Below are 17,627 nucleotides of genomic sequence, written 5' to 3' on the forward strand. Positions count from 1 at the left end.
GGAGGTCTCTCTTCCACTATGGATTAGAGACCACCACTCTGTCTGCAGGGTGGCCTTTCTTTTCTTATTTACTCTCTGCTAAATTTACTTTCACTTTAAACTCTGTATCAGCTCACGTTTGAATTCTTAACCGTGTGAAGCCAAGAACCTCCTTAGCCCAGGGCTTGAGATCCCACTCCAGGGGTTCACCTCTCGGGCATCAAAACCATTTTGGATGTTCAAGACCAGCCCAGATACTAGCTGAACATCACCAAGTAACCTAGTCACTACCTCATGGAGCAGAAGGATTATCCAGCTGAGTCTTACCCAAATTCCTGACTCACAAAAATCATGAAATATAAGATAGTTATTATTTTAAGCCAGGATGTTTATTTGAATTTTTAAAAAATTTTGTAATAATCTTTGACTTAACAAAAAAATTGCAAAAATGGTAGAGAGTACCCGTATACTTTTCATCCAGCTTTTCATCCCAAGATGTGCTACTTTGGCATATGGATTATTTTGAGCTGAAAATACACCATTTGTGATGTATGTATGTATGTATATATTTGGTGACATGCTGTGAGAAAAAAGAGAAGATACCATGGAAGTGTGCAGGGAGAGCTACTTAGTCAGGGGCCTTAGGGGGGGTCTCTCTGAGACCTAAATGAAGGAGGGACAGAGTTGGCCCATTGAAGGGGCTCAGCATACCAGGCAGATGGAAGCATCGTGGAAAGGCCCTGAGGTAGGAAGCATCTTAATGAGTCTGAAAAACTGCAAGGCTGTTGGGATGTGGTTGGGGTGCAGAAAACAAGGGGGAGGTTGGCTCTAGGTGGACAGGAAGGCAGGGTCAGATCTTGCCTACGTGGCGAGGACTTCGGCACCCAGTCTAAAAGCAGTTGGGGGCGGGAGGAGTTTTAGGCTGCTATGTGAGGTTTGGAGAGCGTGCAGGAGACTAGTCAGTTATTACAATGGTTCAGGTTCCAGGGAGTGATAGTCTGGACAAGAGTGGGGCCTGGAGATGCAGGAAAGAGAGGTGGCAGTGGGAGTGCGACGGAGCTGTCAGGGAACCAGACTCCACGTTCACAGCAGCTGCAAAGGGAGAAGAGTGACTAGTCACTCCCCCTGAACCTCTGCTCCAAAATGGTGCCTACTCAACAGACTTTTAAAAAACGAATTTATTTTTTAAATTGTGTTAAAATATACATAATATAAATGTTACCATTTTAAGTGAATAGCTCAGTAACATTAAGTACACTCACATTGTTGTGCAAGCATCACCACCATCCACCTCCTTTTTAATCTTCCCACACAGAAACTCTGCACCCATCCAACGCTAACTCCCTATGTCCCCTCCCCAAGCCCCTGCCACCACCATTCTGCTTTCTTATCTCTATGAATCTGACTCCTCTAGGTACCTCGTACTAAGTGGAATCATACAGTCTTTGACCTTTTGTGACTGGCTTATCTCACTCAGCGTAATGTCCTCAAGGTTCAGTCATGTTGTTACTCAGCAGTTTTTAAGGTAAAAACTGGATATAAAGGTTGCTAGAACTATGAGGTAAAGACTGAGGAAGCAGAGCAAAGGGAAGGCTGTGAGAAATGTGGTCAAAGGATGAGGCCTTTGCTTTGTGCTTTCTTCACAACAAATAAGGAGCAGCCCTTACGATTGCACCCCCCCCCACCCAGCACAGTTCATGCCTGAAGGAGGTGCCTTGCTCCCCAACCTCCACTTATAGCTCGCTAATGTGCCTGGGTCTCCCCATCTGTGTCTGCCCAGGGTGTGTGACAGTGTGATTCAGTGTCTGTCTGGGCATGAGGATGTAGGTACCTGCCTGTGTATTCATTTGCTATTGGTACCTTAACAAATTACCACAAACTTTGTGGCTTAAAGACAGAACTTTATTATCTCACAGTTCTGTAAATTACAAGTCAAACATGGGTCTCACTGGGCTACAGTCAAGGTGTCAGCAGGACTGCATTCCTTTCTGGAAGCTTTAGATAAGGATCAGTTCCCTTGTCTTTTCCAGCTTCTAGAGGCTGCCTGCATTCCTTGGCTCACGGCCCCTTTCTCCGTCTTCAAAGGCAGCCATGTAGCATCTCTCTGACTTTTTCCTTCCTCACATCTTTTTGTTTTCTAACCACAGCTAGGCAAACTTCCTGATTTTAAGGATTTATGTAAATAGATTGAGCTTTCCTGGATAATCTGGGCTAATCTCCCCATTTTAAAGTCCTTAACCTCAATCACATCTGCACTCTCTTTTGGCATGTAAAATACGAGGTCTGACAAGTAAATTCGTGAACTTGTTGCAACGAGGTTGCTAACCTTTTTTTGGTATCAGAGGGATTATTCATTATGAATTTGTACCAGCTAGAAAACAGTTAACCAAGTTTACTATTTGAAAGTGCTGAGAAGGCTGTGTGAAAAGGTTAGACAACCTGAACTTTTCACCAGTAATTCATGGCTCTTGCATTACGATAATGTACCAGCTCACGTGGCACTGTCTGTGAGGGAGTTTTTAGCCAGTAAACAAATAACTGCATTGGAACACCCTCCCTACTCACCTGATCTGGCCCCCAATGACTTCTTTCTTTACCCAAAGATAAAGGAAATATTGAAAGGAAGACATTTTGATGACATTCAGAACATCAAGTGTAATACGACGACAGCTCTGATGGCCATTCCAGAAAAACAGTTCCAAAATTGCTTTGAAGGGTAGACTAGGTGCTGGTGTCAGTGCATAGCTTCCCAAGGGGAGTACTTGGAAGGTGACCGTAGTGATATTCAGCAATGAGGTATGTAGCACTTTTTCTGAGATGAGTTCACGAACTTAATTGTCTGACCTCGTAGTCACAGGTTTTGGGATTAGGACTCAGACATATTACATACCTGCTGGGAGAGTATGATGGTGAGTGTTCATGTTTGTATAGTTCTGTGTTCCTTCAGTTATTGCCTCCAACACAGTGGCCCTTTCTTCCAGTTTTTGTTTGTTTTTGCTTCGGTCAGAGTGAGGACACCTTAGCTTCAGTAAGCAAATATATACAAAGCCACCATGCAAATAGGGGCCTGGTTTGAGCACCCCTCCTGGCTGTGTAGGGAATTGGAAGAGAATCCAGAGATCACGTCTAACTCATCTATCCATCCTAAACTCAGAGTCAGGCCCAGAGAGGCCCCAGTGACTATTTGCTGACCAGAAAATAAACGAGCTGTTCAATGACTCTGAGGTAGAGGGAACATTTCCCCCAGACAAAGATGTCCTCCCTCAGCCAGCGTACTCAGTGGGGCTGTCCAGGCTGCGCCAGCATCCCTTCCACACGCTCGCTCTCCTGCCTGGACAATCCACTCATTCACCCCACATCCCAGTGCCTGCTCAGAAAGTCCCCTCCCACCTGCAAGATTTCCTCTTCCTTCTCTCTGACTCTAACTCTGAAGCACATTTCAAGACCCAGGTGAGGTCTCCCCTGCTTGCCTTTCTCAATGTCTCCTTGCCCTCCTCCAAGGATGTGTGTCATCCTTGAAGGACAGGTCCTGTTTCTCTCACAGTGCCTACCACCCAGATGACCGCAAGCAGGCCCTCAGTCGTTGCCGTGCACTAAGCCTGTGTTTTTGCACGTGCTGTGCCCTCTCGTCTAGAATATCCATCCTTTCCCTCCTGTGAGGCCTTATCTCCCCGAGGAGCCCTCCTAACGTCCTCTCCCACATGTTGCCTTTCTCTTATCAATGTCGCCACTCTTCTCAGAGCCTAGCTCCACTGTAGCACTTGTAGCATATAATCACATGAACTGTAATTCAATTCCGTTAGACTGAGGGGAAAAAAACCCATATTATACAAACATTTCTTGAGTGGCTACTCTGTGCCAGGCCCTATGCTAGGTGCTAAGGAAACAGATGAATCAGAGACCTGTCCTCAGAGCCTAATGATTTGCTTTATGCCTCCCAAACTAAACTTGGGGCTTCCAGAAGATGAGGACTCAGATTTGATTCTTCTGTGGGTCCCCATCACCACACACAGACTGGTCCATAAGAAAGCTTTGTGGAGTGAGTGCAAGATTGACGTTCTGGAGTTGTATCTTCAGCTCAGACAAGCCACTTCACTTTCCACATTTCTCATATGATAACTGGGGCCAGGAATCCCAGGGCTGGGGTGAGAATAAATAAAACTATAAATGTGAAAGCCTTTGAAGACCAAATATCCCTCGGTATGCATGAAAGACAGTGATGGTCCTTCTGTCTTCTACCAGGGCCAGCCATACTCTTCAAGGATTGTGGAAGCAGCTCTCACTAGCATTGAATTCACATCTGTCAGCTCTGGCACTTCCTGAATCCTGGAGAATTCTCTGACAGCCATGGATTTCTCCCTTCAGCCTATGGACTGTTGGGAAATCCCCATTGTGCCTCCTGCTTTCAGCTCAGGCCCTGGCTTGTGTAAAATGCAATGAAGGAGCAGGTAACATGTCAGGACAGAAAGGGTCAGGTCTGGGAAATGTCTTCCAGGGACTCAATCAGAACTGAAGACATGGTTGGGACGTTATGTTAGAGAAAATGGAAGCTGGGGCATGGAACGGAAAGCTCCTGCCTGGAGTTCCCAGCAAGTCAGCAATAGGGCTAAAGTAAGACCCAGAAATCCTGGCTCCCATTCTGTCCACTCCATCTGAGGGCCACTAAAGAGTTTCTCCATCTGAGTCCCTATAACATTCTTTTTTATTTCTCTCTCCATCCCCAGACACCTAGTTCTGCTCAAAAGGATTTTTACTATTTTCCAAACATCACCTGCTTTTGACTCTATGCCTTTGCATGTTATATGCTTCTTTGTATATCCCTTTCTCTTACTTATGTATCTACAAAGTGAACTCCTACTCATCCCTCAAGGCCCACTCAAATGTTTCCTTCCCTGGAACAAAAGTGTAAACTCAATTTATCCAGAACTCTTCATTTCTCCCTCCTCTGTGCCCTCATAACACTCTCTACATACATATTTCTTTTAACATTTACTTCCCTCTTCTATAATGTCTATAATTGTCTTAGTCCTCACTAAACTGTATTTTTCTCTAGGAGAGGGATTATTTATACTTCATCTCTCTGTCCAAAGGCCAATCAAGGTGTCTGGCAGTTGGCTGGCACTCAGTAAATGTTGACCAGTGGAACAAATGAAGGACTATGAGGCAAGTTACTTAACTTTTAGAGTCTTAGTTTTATTATCATTGAAATGAAAGAAAGTCAAACAGACACTTGGCAAGGATAAATGGTGGATAATGAATGTAAAACAAATGGCACCATTTGTTTTGGAGCCAAAAATAGGGAACTGCTCCAAATTTACACTTCTCTCTCTCCCCTTTTCCCTCCCCTAGGTAACCGGTCACCATGAACTGTTGAACCTGGCTAGGGACCTTGGTAAGAAACTCTAGGTTACCGGAGAATTTCCACCAGGCCAGAGCTGTCAGGAAGAATGGTAGGCAAAGGGTGCTGGGGGGTATGAATCCTGTAAGGAAAAGAAGCAGGAGGAGAGACTAATGGAGACATAGGTCACAGGAGGAGCAAATAAGGACTCCAGGAGAAGGGAGAAGTCAGGCGGGGTCCTGGGGACATAGAAACCCTCAGTCTGTGCCCTTAAGGAAGTCGTGGTCTGTTGGGGATACACATAGAAAGTTTGTACAGAACTAGGCTGTAGTCGATCACTACCTCCTTCCCAATACCCCTTCTTTCCTTGGCTTCCATGGTACCACCCAACTCGCCAGGCTTTCTAATCTTTTTGGCTCTCTTTAAAGTCTGATTTGCTGCTTCTCCTAATTTCCTCAAATTCTGCTTTTCGAAGGAAACTATTTTCCATCTATACTCACTCTTTTGGTGATCTCATCCAGACTCATGGCTTTAAATACCACCTATGTGCTGATGACTCTTAAATTGCTATGTCCAGCCTAGATCTCTCCCCTGACCTTCAGACCCATATGTCCCCTCTGCCTCCCCAACATCTCTAGTCTAATGGACATCTGAAACTCATCACACCCAACAAATGAGCTCCAGATAGTTCCCCCACAAAACAGTACCTATCTTGTCTTTTCCGTCTCAAGAAATGGCAACACCAGTATTCCAATTGTTCAGGCCAAAAATCTTGGCTCCTTTCTTCTTCCGATATTTCATATCCAATCTGTCAGCAAACACTGTCTCTACCTTCTAAATACAGTTGACTCTTGAATGACATGGATTTGAACTGCATGTGTCCATTTATTCGTTGATTTTTTTTTCAATACATATCTGTACTGTTTTCAATCAGCATTTGGGAGTCTGTGGATGTGCAGGGCCAGCTGTATACATTGATCTATGCCATTTTATATTGGGGAATTGAGCATCAGGGGGATTTGGTACCTGTGGGGGAAAGTCAAAAGTTACATGCAGATTTTCGACTCCATGTTGTTCAACTGTATATTCAAAATTCAATCACTTCTCATCTGAGCCTCTGGATTATTATACTAGGCTCCCAGCTGGTCTCCCTGATTATGCCACTGTCCTCTCTGAATCTGTTCTTCATAGAACATCTGGAGTAAGTCTGTTAAAATGTAAATCAGATTGTGATGATCCTCTGCACAAAACCATTCATAGAATCCTCAACATGGAATAAAAACCAAAGTCCTTAGGACCTGCAAATCTGTGCTACCGTGTTTCCCCGAAAATAAGACCTAGCCAGACCATCAGCTCTAATGCATCTTTTGGAGCAAAAATTAATATAAGACCCAGTCTTATATTACATTATATAAGACTGGGTCTTATATTGTATTAAAATAAGACCAGGTATTCTATTCTATTCTATTCTATTCTATTCTATTCTATTCTATTCTATTCTATTCTATTCTAAGACCTGGTCTTATATTAAAATAAGACCAGGTCTTACATTAATTTTTGCTCCAAAAGACGCATTAGAGCTGATGGTCTGGCTAAGTCTTATTTTCGAGGAAACATGGTATCTGGCTCCTGCTACCTCTCTGTCCTCATCTCCTCTTACTCTCCCCAGGGTACACTATGCTCCACCTATTTCTAGGCCCTTTGCATTTGCTCTGTCCCTGAAATGCTCTTCCCTAAATATCAGAATAATGTTCTGTCTCCCCCCTTCAGACCTTTCTTTGAGAATCACCTCCCCAGTAAGGTCTTCCTTGGTTCCCCTATCTAAAATAAAACATCTTCCCTACCAATTTTTTATTCCCATTTCTCTATCTTATCTCCTTAGTATTCACTACAATATTAAAACTATATATTTTATCTTCTTCATTATTTATCTCTCATCAGAATGGAAGCTCCGTGAGGCTTTTTTTGTCTGTTTTGTTCATTACTGTATATCGACTACTTAGAATATTGACAGGCATATAATATAGTAAGTAAGGCACTCAATAGATATTTGTTGAATGAATGAAAGAAAAGGGTGGTCTTTTCCAAGAGACAAATTTCATTCTTTAATGGAAACTTCATAACAACTAGAGCTGCTTGGAAACATAATCATGTTGATACGCACACTACATGACCTCTTAAACATGTTATCTCATCAAATCCTCACATCAGTCCAGGATAGAAGGATGGCTGGGCAGAGATTATGATGTTGGTTGAAGAATCTGAGTCCAGACAGGGAAAAAAGACTTGTTGAAAGTCACACATCTGGTCAGGGCAGGAGTGGAATTGTGGATTGTTGGCCATGAAAGAGGTTGGTGGATGATGGAGCTTAACGGGAGTTGGATTTGAAGGACTTGGGAGAATGAGTCAGAGGTTACTAGAACAGCAACATCAACAAAAGAGTGGGAGAGATGATGAGCCTGATCACTAATCAGATTTGACCCAGGCCCGGAGAGGGTAGCTGAAGTTCCCAGCAGCAGAATGCTGTGCCTGAGGCTGACTAGTCACTTCAACTCCCACATAATCTTGAATGCAGAACTAGACAGGCACTCTTAAGAGATCAGTGAGACCACTGTGGGTCTGAGAGTCTAGCTTCCCAACTGGACTGTGAAGTTTCTGGGGCAGAGACCATGTTCTGAGATTTATCCTCAGCTTCTTGCAGAGCCTGAGGTACAGAAGGAACTCAAATATTTCTGTTGAATGCATACATAAACGAATGTATGCACCCAAACAGGAAACTGAAGGTGAGAGAGGACAGACAGGAGCAGCATAAAATCACCCAGGGATTCTGGGTTAATAGCAGACTAATTTTCCTGGGACGCAGTGCTACTGTGCTAAAGGTCCAGCTGCTCGCTGCATGAAAGCCAAAACTCGAGAGACAAAGCCAAAACTGGAGAGATGAGGTTGTTGGAAAGGAAAGCAGGTTTATTCAAAATGCTGGCATCCTAGGAGGATGGCAGACTCCTGTCCAAAGGCTATTCCCCCGCTCTTCCAGCGTGGCCAAAAGTTTCATAGGCACAGAAGAGGCATGACAAAGGAAAAAGTGGGAACTAAACAGTTACTGAAACTGGTCTGGAGTAAACAGAATCATTGAAACTGGCATGCATAGTAAATGTATAGTAAACAGAGTCATTAAGGTTTGGCAGGAGGGGAGGAGAGCAAAGAAAACTCTCAAAAAATCCTAAGCTAAACTACACTGTTAAATCGAATTACACTAGAGGTTTAAATCTCAAAATAGGAGATATAGAGTCACCCTTACAGTAGCAGAACAGTTGCAGTACTATTGCAGGTTACGGACCGCTATTTTTCAGCAGGGGGTTGGCGAGCAATTACTGTTTGAAGGCAGATGGGTGGAGTTAAATGGAGCCGTCGGGGTGGGGCCGGGCTGGAGAGGCCGATTGGCTGAGTTTCAAGGCGGGGCCAACAGAGTAGGCTCGGCAAATTTGCATCCCAACAATATCATTAAGGTATGTAACATCACATCCGGTCTGGTGGACAGGAGAGGAAAACAAAAGGAGACCAAAGACGCATGCGTTTGGTGTGTCCCAGATTCTGGCGGGTCCTTCCGTTCAGGCAGTGAAGTACTTCCGGGTCGTCGCCCGCTGCCGCCTCCCGGCGCGGTAAGTATGGAGGCAAGGCTGCGTCTGCTGTCTCCGAGCCCTTTCTTTCCTCTCCCCAGAGAAACCTCCGTTCCCCTGACCCGCCTCCTCAGGATCTCCATGTTCGGACTCCTTTCAACATTAACGAGCTCCAGCTCATTGGCTGCTTCCTCGAGACTAAGAACCACCCCGTCACACAAGATCCGTCACTCGTTGATATCACTTCCTGTCACCCAGCATTTCTTCCATTTAATTGGCCCTATTCAGGCCCCGCTCCTTTCGCTATTAGCAACCCTATTAGGGCAAATGCCTGTCTGAATCCCGCCCCTGCCTTCTTCCTGTTGGTCAACCTTACGGTGATTATCATAAAAAGCAAAGAATGGGCGGTGGCTTTGAGGTGAAGGTTTGGGTTTTCGGAGCGTCGGTCTCTGTGCCTCTCAGTAATTGTGGGACGTGAGGGTTGGTACTGTTATACCTGTTACACGGGCTGGGAAGCTGAGGTCCACGGAAGGTCAGCGACTGACTCCGGATCGGTCAAATAAATCAGGGCAAAAGCAGAACTAGGTCCTTTTTTTCCTGCTCATCTCTATGCCGGGCCCAGATCTCTTCCCCGCGGGAGTTCAATGCCCAAAGTCACTGTGTGACCTAGAGCCAGTCGTTGCCTGTCGCTGGGCCTCAATTTTCCTGTGAGCTGAAAGGTTTTAACTCAGATTCTCTGGGACCTCCCTGCTCACCTCCCTCAGCTGCTTAATCTGAGCTGAATTTGTTCTCTCACGTGTTAGTTCATCCATTCAACCTTCCAGCTACTTATTTATACATTTACCAATGCCTTTAGAATGCCTTAGTGAACCACACTTGCACGTGGTAAGCTCCCCCCGCCCACCCCCCCGCCCCAATTTGGCTGTGGTTCATGAAACAGGTGGTTAGTGTCCTACATTTCTGACATTTGATGGGTTTGGTATGGACCATTATAGAGGGGCAAAAAGGTCTTAGTGTTTGGCAGAGATATAGAGACAGTTTCAGTAGAGCCCTGCTACCTATAGTTTTGTATAATTCTGTCATGCTAGTCTACATTTTGGATCCCTATCTCTACATTTGGCTTCCATTCTCTTCCTTGAACAGCTTATAAACAGCTTTACTTATCCATAAAGTAAATTACCTTACTTATCAGAATAACTGTGAGGATGGTATAATTGTTATTATCCCATTTTACAGATGAGGAAACAGGCTCAGAGAGGTTGTGACTTGGCCAAGGTCAAACAGCTAGTAGTAAGTGGTGGAGCCAGGTATCAAACCCAGGTCTGTCTGATTCCCACAGGGAAGGGCTGCTTCCCCGCTCCCTTCCACTCCACCCCATCCCCAAATCAAACTGTAACCCAAATCACCTGACCAAATTAGCTGGATTCACCTGACCTTTTCCCTCTGTCCAGGAGCCATGTCCACCTTGTTCCCCTCCCTCTTCCCCCGTGTGACTGAGACACTGTGGTTTAATCTGGATCGACCTTGTGTGGAAGAGACAGAGCTGCAGCAGCAAGAACAGCAGCATCAGGCCTGGGTGAGTGAGGACCTAGCACGGTGGCGGAGCCTCAGTCAGGGACCAACACTCCTGCGTCCCCACCTTCGCTGGCCATGACCTAGCCTTACTCTGGAGACCTGCCCCAGAGGAGCTTTTTGCTTTAGACTGGGAATAATCTGACTGGGAGCTGGGGGCCGGGGGTGGGAGGGTAGGAAAGGGGCCTAGCTTCTCGTCTTTGTGTTACCCTAATTTGCTGGGGACCGTGGGACCTCTGGGCTAGATTGGAGCCCAGGCTCTTTTCCCTAAAGCATAGGAAATAATAATTTTGAGTATTTATTAGGACCTAGCAAATGTCATGTTCTAGGCTAATATAGTCTCTCATTTCACCCACACCATAATCTTATAAGAAAACCAAGGCCCAGAGACTTTATGTAGTTAGATAAAGTTTATAAGTCAGTGGCAGATGGCAGGAGAGAAAGGGATTGAATATTCCTGAGAACTGGAAGGAAGCTTCTCCTCCACACTTGGAGCCTTCCTGGGGGCAGGGTGGTCCAGTGCCGTGCCCCTGACCTCCCTGCTTGGGCCCTGGCCCTGCTTTCCTTCACCTTTGGTCACAGCTCCAGAGCATCGCAGAGAAAGACAACAACCTGGTACCTATTGGCAAGCCGGCCTCAGAGGTGAGTGGAGCCCAGCTGGACTAAGGTTCTGCTCTAATTGCTTCTGACTCCAGAGCAAGTGTGGTCCTCAGCTCTGGGTGGAAGCCAGAGGGGCGCTAGAGGGGGTGGGCATTGGGCCCAGAACTGAGGTCCCACAGAACATGCACCAGCCTGCTACACTGAAGCGGGGCAGGTTTGGGGAGTGGGTCATTTGTTGGCCCCAGAGAGGCTCCAAGTGGGCCAGGCCTTGAACTGGGCCCAGGAGGCCTGTAGAGTCCAGGCTGTCCCCTGCCTCCTCAGCACTATGATGACGAGGAAGAGGAGGATGAAGATGATGACGAGGATAGTGAAGAGGACTCAGAGGATGATGAGGACATGCAGGACATGGATGAGATGAACGACTACAACGAGTCCCCTGACGATGGAGAGGTCAATGAGGTAGGCAGGGGCGTGGCGGAAGGTCTCTGCTGGGCCCCTGCCCTTCACCTAATGGGTGGCCAAGGGGTGCAGAAACCGTGGATCCAGCCAGGAGCAGGATCTGGGACTGGGGCTGGCTGGGTGGCTGAGGCCCCTCCCCACCCACACCCAGCCTTCTCTCCAGGTGGATATGGAAGGCAACGAACAGGATCAGGACCAGTGGATGATCTAGGTAGACAAGGCAGTGTGGCCCCAGGGAGATTCCAGGCTGCCCGACCTACCCTATACCTCCTGCAGAACCAGCTGATCGCCTGAAATCTCACCCTCAGGCACCGCCTCAGCTGCTGTCAGGACCTGGTTTCCTTGGCCTCTCCCAGGCTGTCAGTCTGCCCTTGAATCCCCAGGGCCTGAGCCCACCCCACCTTTATGGACAGTACCTGACCCCTTGGTTGCCAGGTGTAGTCTCTTTCTATCTTTAATAAAGACACAGGACTGATTTCCCCCCCATGTCTATTCCCTATTTGTTGGTGGGGCCCAAAGGAATCCAGCATCTTTTGAGCTTTGGGGAGAGGGCACTCAAGGGACTTCAGGCAAACCTACCTGGCCATATGGGCTAGAGCTAGGGAAGGCCAGGTGGAAGGCCTGGGCCCAAGGTCCATTGCCATGTCCTCAGGCACAGCTTGTACCAGCCGTTCCTACATGGCCTCTAACTCTGTTTATCATTTCCTTTGTTCCTACCTGCAATGGCATGGGTTGGGGAGGGCAGGCTTTATGAGTCTCAGAGCTGGGAGGCCACTATAGCTCTCCCAGCTTCCTTGATGCTAAGAGAGCTGATTAAGTCTCAGAGCAGGGCAAGGACTCCTCGAGTCACCCAGCAAATCAGTGACAGAGCGGGGGTGGGAGCTAGGCCTCTTGCCTGTCAGTTCATGGCTCTCTGGAAGGAGGGGCATCAGTGGGGACCAAGCAGCCTGACAGAACTTGATGCCTCAGGTGAGTGGGGCAGAGGGGGGAGGAGAGCCTCACCAGCCCTGAGCCCAGCATGTATCAGGCCACAAGCAGGGAGGGGAAGGGATGTTCTGAGGTCCTTGCTTGGGTGGGTGTGGGGTGGGGCAGCAGTAAGTACCCCTGGGTCTGGACCTCAGCCAGGCCCTGAGTAGGTGAGCTGGGCTATGCCATCCTTGATGGCAGGGAAGTCTGGGAGGCCAGTATGATGGAGGCGGCAGCGGTAGCGGCCACAGCTCTTGGCGTACTGCAGGAAGCGGGGTGCGCCAGGGAAGACCACGTGGTCAGCCAACACGGTGGCCCCAGCTGGCAGCAGGGCATGGGCCTCCAGCAGCTGCAGGTCCCGCAGGTAACATCGGGGCCGGTGTGTCAGGAGCACCACGTCAGCCCGACTCAGCTGGTACTGGGTTCGTAGGCGCGGGATCACCTCCTCTGAGCTACCCACGATGAGCTCCACCTGTGGGGGTGGGAGGAGCTAGAGGTGAGGGTGGGAGCGATTGTTCTCTGCCAGATGCCAGCAGGACCCAGTTTCCTATATGCCAGGCCCTGGTCTAGGTCTCTACCAGTGTTCTCCCATTTCCTCTGGCCTTAGAACCCAAGATGTCGGGGTCAGTATTGTGATTTCTGTTCTGCCAATGAAGAAGCTGAGATTCAGAGGATAAGTGTTTTGTCCAAGGTCACAAAGCTAATAAGAGACAGACTAAGGTTTGGACCTAGATTTGCTGGGCTCCAGAGACTTTCCTCCTAACTGCTTCTTTGTTACCTAGCAGCAAATGACTTGGAACAGGAGAAAGGAGCTCACACCCTTCAGGGTCGCAGTTCCCTATGTGGCACTGCTTTCTTCTCCTGAGTGGAATTCCCTCATCGGGGAGGCCTGGCCAGGGCAAGGCCAGGGGGGAGCAGGGAAGAGACCAGTGTTGGGGAAGTGGGGACTGACCGTGCGCTCATCGAAGCCAGCCAGGCGGATGAGTTTTTCAGCCACCGCTGCTGTGCGTGGGTCCCGTTCTACAGTGAGAAGACGACTCCCAGGGGGGAGGGCACGGGCGATAAGCAGTGTGGAGTAGCCGCAGTAGGTGCCCAGCTGCAGCACACAAGCAGGGGCCTTCTCTTCCACCAACCGCGTCAGGATCTGACCTATGGGGGGAGACGGCTATTGCAGCAGACCTGGGAGATGGATGCAGGCTCCTGACAGAAAGAAATCTCAAATGCTCACCTGCCTTACTGCAGCCCCCAACGAGCTGGGGTCTTACCTCTCTTGGATGATGGCCCCAGCTCTACCCCACTGGTCCTCCAGCCCCTCCAGGCTTGCTTCCTTCAGTGTAGTCTTCACACCAGCCACTGGGAACCTTTCTGACAAAGCTAACACTATCACTCCCTGGTTCCTAAGATCCTAAAGGCCTCTGGGATTGAACTTGGGATCCTCAGCCTGACATTCAGCATCTTCTTGGACTGATCCTATCCTATCTTTCCAGTTTCCGCTCTCAGTTTTTCCCATCTGTAGCCTGTACCACAGCCATCCCAAACACTGTGCGCAGGGTCAACCATTCTGCCTGATTCCTTCCTGCTACGTTAGTGTATGTAGCTGGCTTTGCCCTTCCCACCCCTATCCTCATCTGCCTAGCCAACTTGAAAGCGATCCTTCTAGGCACAGTTCAATTGCTGCTTCCTCCAGGAGAGACCAGGCAGAAACAACCACCAGGCTCCTGAGAGACCTTTCCTAGAACTTGCAGTTTCATTCCCCTTGCTTTTTTAAAATTAGATATTTCTAACCTTGGAATTGGATGAATTTCTTAAATAAGACTCTAAAAGCACTTACTTGTGCTGGGAGCTGGAACTCAGACAAATCCAGGCAGACAGAATCCCTGACTGGGATATAGGGGCCATGGTGGGGGAGAAAGGCTCAGACACAGATCATTACAACGTTCTGGTTATGTCCTGAGCTGGTTATTCCCCTGTGCATTATGCCCCCTCTGAGGCCAGCATCTGTGGCTGATTCATCCCTGTGGCTTAGCTCTACCTCCTTCTCCCCCAGCACCCAGTGCATGCCTGGTACAGGAGGTGGCAATAAATATTTGCTGGATGGAGTAACTTTGCCTAGCCCCCTCATTTCCGGAGAAGAAAAAAGAGACCCATAGAGGATCAAGAACTTGCCCAGTTCACCCAGTAAGGCAGTGACAGATCCCAGCTCTTCCTTCACCGTCTTGAGGGTGCTTCCTGGAGCAGAAGGCTAGGCAACACTGACCTTTGATAGGCCCCATGTGGCTCAGGTACTCGCAGTGGCTGCTCCAGTGGTCCAGGGTGGTGAGGATATGACCGGGGTCCCCAGGCAGGCCATGGGTGAGCACATAGCTGAAGGCCCGCTCCTCAATCCGCAGCCCTGACAGGCAATCTCGGAGGCTCCGCAGCAAGACCGCACGCACGAGCAGTCGGAAATGGTGTCGGTACCGCACCAGCAATGTCACCACCAGTGGCAGGAAGGCCAGCGCAATGGCAGGGGACATGGTCCCTGCCTGCACCCTGGGGTAGAAGGAGGCAGGGAGGGAAACCCACACCTGCCATTTGCCTGTCATTTGTGCAGCCCTCACCAGTAGTAATTATCTCTCTACTTTACAAACCGTGCTCAGAAAGGCTGTCTTTTGTTCAGAGTCACACAGCAGAACCAGGATTTGAATATCCCAAGCCCATGTACTTTCAGGGACTCCATGCAAAATTCAGAACCCAACCCCAAACCTCCTCTTCCCACTTCCAGCTACTGGTCCCATCTTCACCTTGCTCCCTCTACCCGTTTCCCCTCATCTCTGTTGTCACCCTTCTTCAGGACCCCTTTCACCAGTTCCCCTGAAATATCCTCCTCTCGCCCTACCCCCTGCCTGCTTGGTCTTTGACTGATTAACGTGTAACAAAAGCACAGCTTTGCAGTCAGAAACCCCTTTACTGTCACTGCTCTGCCTTAGTAAAAGGCAATCAAAACACTCCATAGGATGTTGGGATGAGATGTCCTCCCCACCCCATGACTTTCCCTCTGCTCTTTCCACAGGGGTGGAAAGAGTCCTTGATTCTTTTCTAGTTCTATTACCCCTCCCTGCATTCCTCTCTTCTTTTCTCTCTCAGAATTCCCTTCACATGTACATGCACACGCGTGCGCGCGCACACACACACCACTTGCTCCTCACTCCGCCCTCTTCCCCCCAGCCCACTATGAGGGATAATCGCCCTGGACCCTGCTGAGGCTGCTGCTGGTGGTGGGGACTAAAAATGAAAGTCGGAGTGTATGAATGGGTGTGAATAGGTGAGTGTTGGTGCATTTGAACTGGTGTGCTTGGGAACCCACACTCAAGGGCCCTGCTTACCTGGGCTGGAGGCTCCTGCTTGGGGAAGATCGCAGCATAGGACAGGAGGGGGAGTCTGGGGAGTGGGTGGAGAACCCTGAGGCAGGCTGGACTTGCTCTCAATTATTGATGCAGAGGCTGCTGCTGTCACCTGAGACCTGCAGTTCAAGTTACTAGCACCAAGGCCACGCTGGAGCTGCCTCCTACCCCTTAGGGGGCCTCACAGAACTCACAGGACTCTAGAGTCTTGATTTGAGGAGCATTAGAGCTGTACTGGGTTTGGTGGCCTCCCTGCCCACCCCTTGGATGAAGACATGGGGTACAGGGTGAGCCAAGGTATTTTGAGCGTCTGCAAGGCTCACAGACTGTGCTGCAGTCTCTTCCTGCGAGTTAGACGGACTAACCCCCGAGAGACTCTCAGAGCCCCAGGACCTACCTGGCACTGACTGAGGCCTCCGAGGTAGCCATGGTTTCTAGCAAGAATTAACGCAAAAACACAGGCTTAGTGCCTTTCAATAAGCTCATTTATTCACACAGAAAATGCAGTGGAGAAATGCAATTTAATCATAGCAATATGGCCATAAATACAGCAATAATAATTTAGTAAAGTATTTTGATAATGAATCAGTCCAAGAGTCAATCAGAATCTGGTACATGGGGTTGCTGGCCCAGAGGACGGTCTGGCAAAGTTTGGGTCCAAGTCCAAAGTGGAGCGGAGGGTTCTCAGAACAGAGGAGCAGCATGTTCACCTCAAGTGAGACCTGCTCACTGAGCTGTCAAAGTCCAGGGTTCTTAAGGAATTCAGTAGAGCCGTATGATGTCACCTTATCAGTCCTCACAGCTACTTCATGGCCATCTGGTACTAGTTTACCTTTTTAGACTTGTTTACTTCTTTAGAATTGTCCTATCAGTCCATGTAGCGACTGCATGGCCATCTGGTAGTTCTTTACTTGTACAAACAAATTGTTTATCTTCATGGGGAATTTCCATAGCACTCAGTGTTCAAGATGGAGTCACTCTTGCTCGTACAAAATGGAGTTACTCTTGCTCACACAAATACCTTATTTTAGGCATTCTACACACAAGGTGATAGGGAGGTTGTAGTTTACTCATTAATTCCAAATTCAAGTTTTCTCTAAGCAAGTGCCAGGGCTTGGGTCACAGAGAAGAGTCAGATCCTGTCCCTGTCCTTCAGGAACTCTATGTTTGGTGGAAGAAACCGATGTGGAAACAATGCAATATAATTTGATCACTAGAATGGATGACCCATGAATACAGGAACTCTTGGCTGTTTTGTGAACTGCTACATATTCATATAGAACAGCATGTGACTCATTGCACATACTCACTAAATATTTGATCCAATAAATGAATGAATAGGGATTAAGCACAGGGAGCCGGAGATGCCCAGAGAATGGAGTCAGAAAAGGCAATCAGGAGGATATTGTTATTGTTATTGAGGTAGACCCAGTGGGGAGGAAGACTGCCAAGCCACATGTGCAAACACCAATAGGTCAGTCAAGAAACTATTTCCCTATGGTGGTGAGGTATTCCGCCAATCTCTCGAACACCCCTCTGGGCCTGGAGTGGGAGGCAGGTGTTAGGATCTGCATCTTGAACGACAGACTTGGACCTGTGTTCAGGGTTCAAGGGAAGACATAGGATGGTTCTAAAAGAACATATATGGGGAGCTTTGTGTGTTGATTACTGTGCCTGCCCTAAGAAGGTAGGAATGAAGAGAAATAGCTGAGG

At 48.2% G+C, this 17,627-nt stretch overlaps 2 protein-coding genes across 8 annotated transcripts in view; one reads left to right on the forward strand and one right to left on the reverse strand.

Moving 5' to 3' along the window:
* The window catches only part of ANAPC15 (anaphase promoting complex subunit 15), a 33,561-nt gene extending 21,514 nt beyond the window's left edge, over positions 1-12,047 (forward strand). Inside the window, exons 2-8 of one of the 6 annotated variants that reach the window (XM_074335846.1) lie at positions 5,329-5,371; positions 8,856-8,976; positions 10,386-10,510; positions 11,089-11,148; positions 11,428-11,565; positions 11,717-11,776; positions 11,874-12,047. In XM_074335846.1, coding sequence (XP_074191947.1) covers positions 10,391-10,510; positions 11,089-11,148; positions 11,428-11,565; positions 11,717-11,776 — 378 coding nt within the window. In that variant the 5' untranslated portion in view covers positions 5,329-5,371; positions 8,856-8,976; positions 10,386-10,390 and the 3' untranslated portion in view covers positions 11,874-12,047. Of the gene's footprint in view, positions 1-5,328; positions 5,372-8,855; positions 8,977-9,286; positions 9,467-10,170; positions 10,255-10,385; positions 10,511-11,088; positions 11,149-11,427; positions 11,566-11,716 lie in introns of those variants that run through there. The other 5 variants (XM_074335847.1, XM_074335845.1, XM_019744336.2 and 2 more) reach the window with 5 other exon arrangements.
* On the reverse strand, positions 12,041-15,982 carry TOMT (transmembrane O-methyltransferase). Of its 2 annotated transcripts, none has more exons than XM_019744314.2 (4): positions 15,897-15,982; positions 14,789-15,098; positions 13,484-13,680; positions 12,041-13,003 (listed from the first exon to the last, which is right to left on the reverse strand). In XM_019744314.2, the coding sequence occupies exons 2-4, from the start codon at positions 15,045-15,047 to the stop codon at positions 12,683-12,685; spliced, it is 777 nt and encodes a 258-aa protein (XP_019599873.1). In that variant the 5' UTR covers positions 15,048-15,098; positions 15,897-15,982; the 3' UTR covers positions 12,041-12,682. The 2 variants fall into 2 exon arrangements, with proteins under 2 accessions (XP_019599873.1, XP_074191937.1); XM_074335836.1 differs by having other exon boundaries at positions 14,789-15,063; positions 15,897-15,958.
* Between the last annotated feature and the right edge of the window lie 1,645 nt (positions 15,983-17,627).

Source organism: Rhinolophus sinicus, linkage group LG06, assembly GCF_036562045.2.
Source record: "Rhinolophus sinicus isolate RSC01 linkage group LG06, ASM3656204v1, whole genome shotgun sequence".
Lineage (NCBI taxonomy): Eukaryota > Metazoa > Chordata > Mammalia > Chiroptera > Rhinolophidae > Rhinolophus > Rhinolophus sinicus.

Excerpts from the sequence above, each read along its gene's own strand:
- TOMT (XM_074335836.1), bottom strand. The coding sequence starts at position 15,934 with ATGCTGCGATCTTCCCCAAGCAGGAGCCTCCAGCCCAG. Across the intron at positions 13,681-14,788 it reads CCACATGGGGCCTATCAAAG|GTCAGATCCTGACGCGGTTG; the intron begins GTCAGTGTTGCC and ends CTCCCCCCATAG. Across the intron at positions 13,004-13,483 it reads CTGGCTTCGATGAGCGCACG|GTGGAGCTCATCGTGGGTAG; the intron begins GTCAGTCCCCAC and ends CCACCCCCACAG.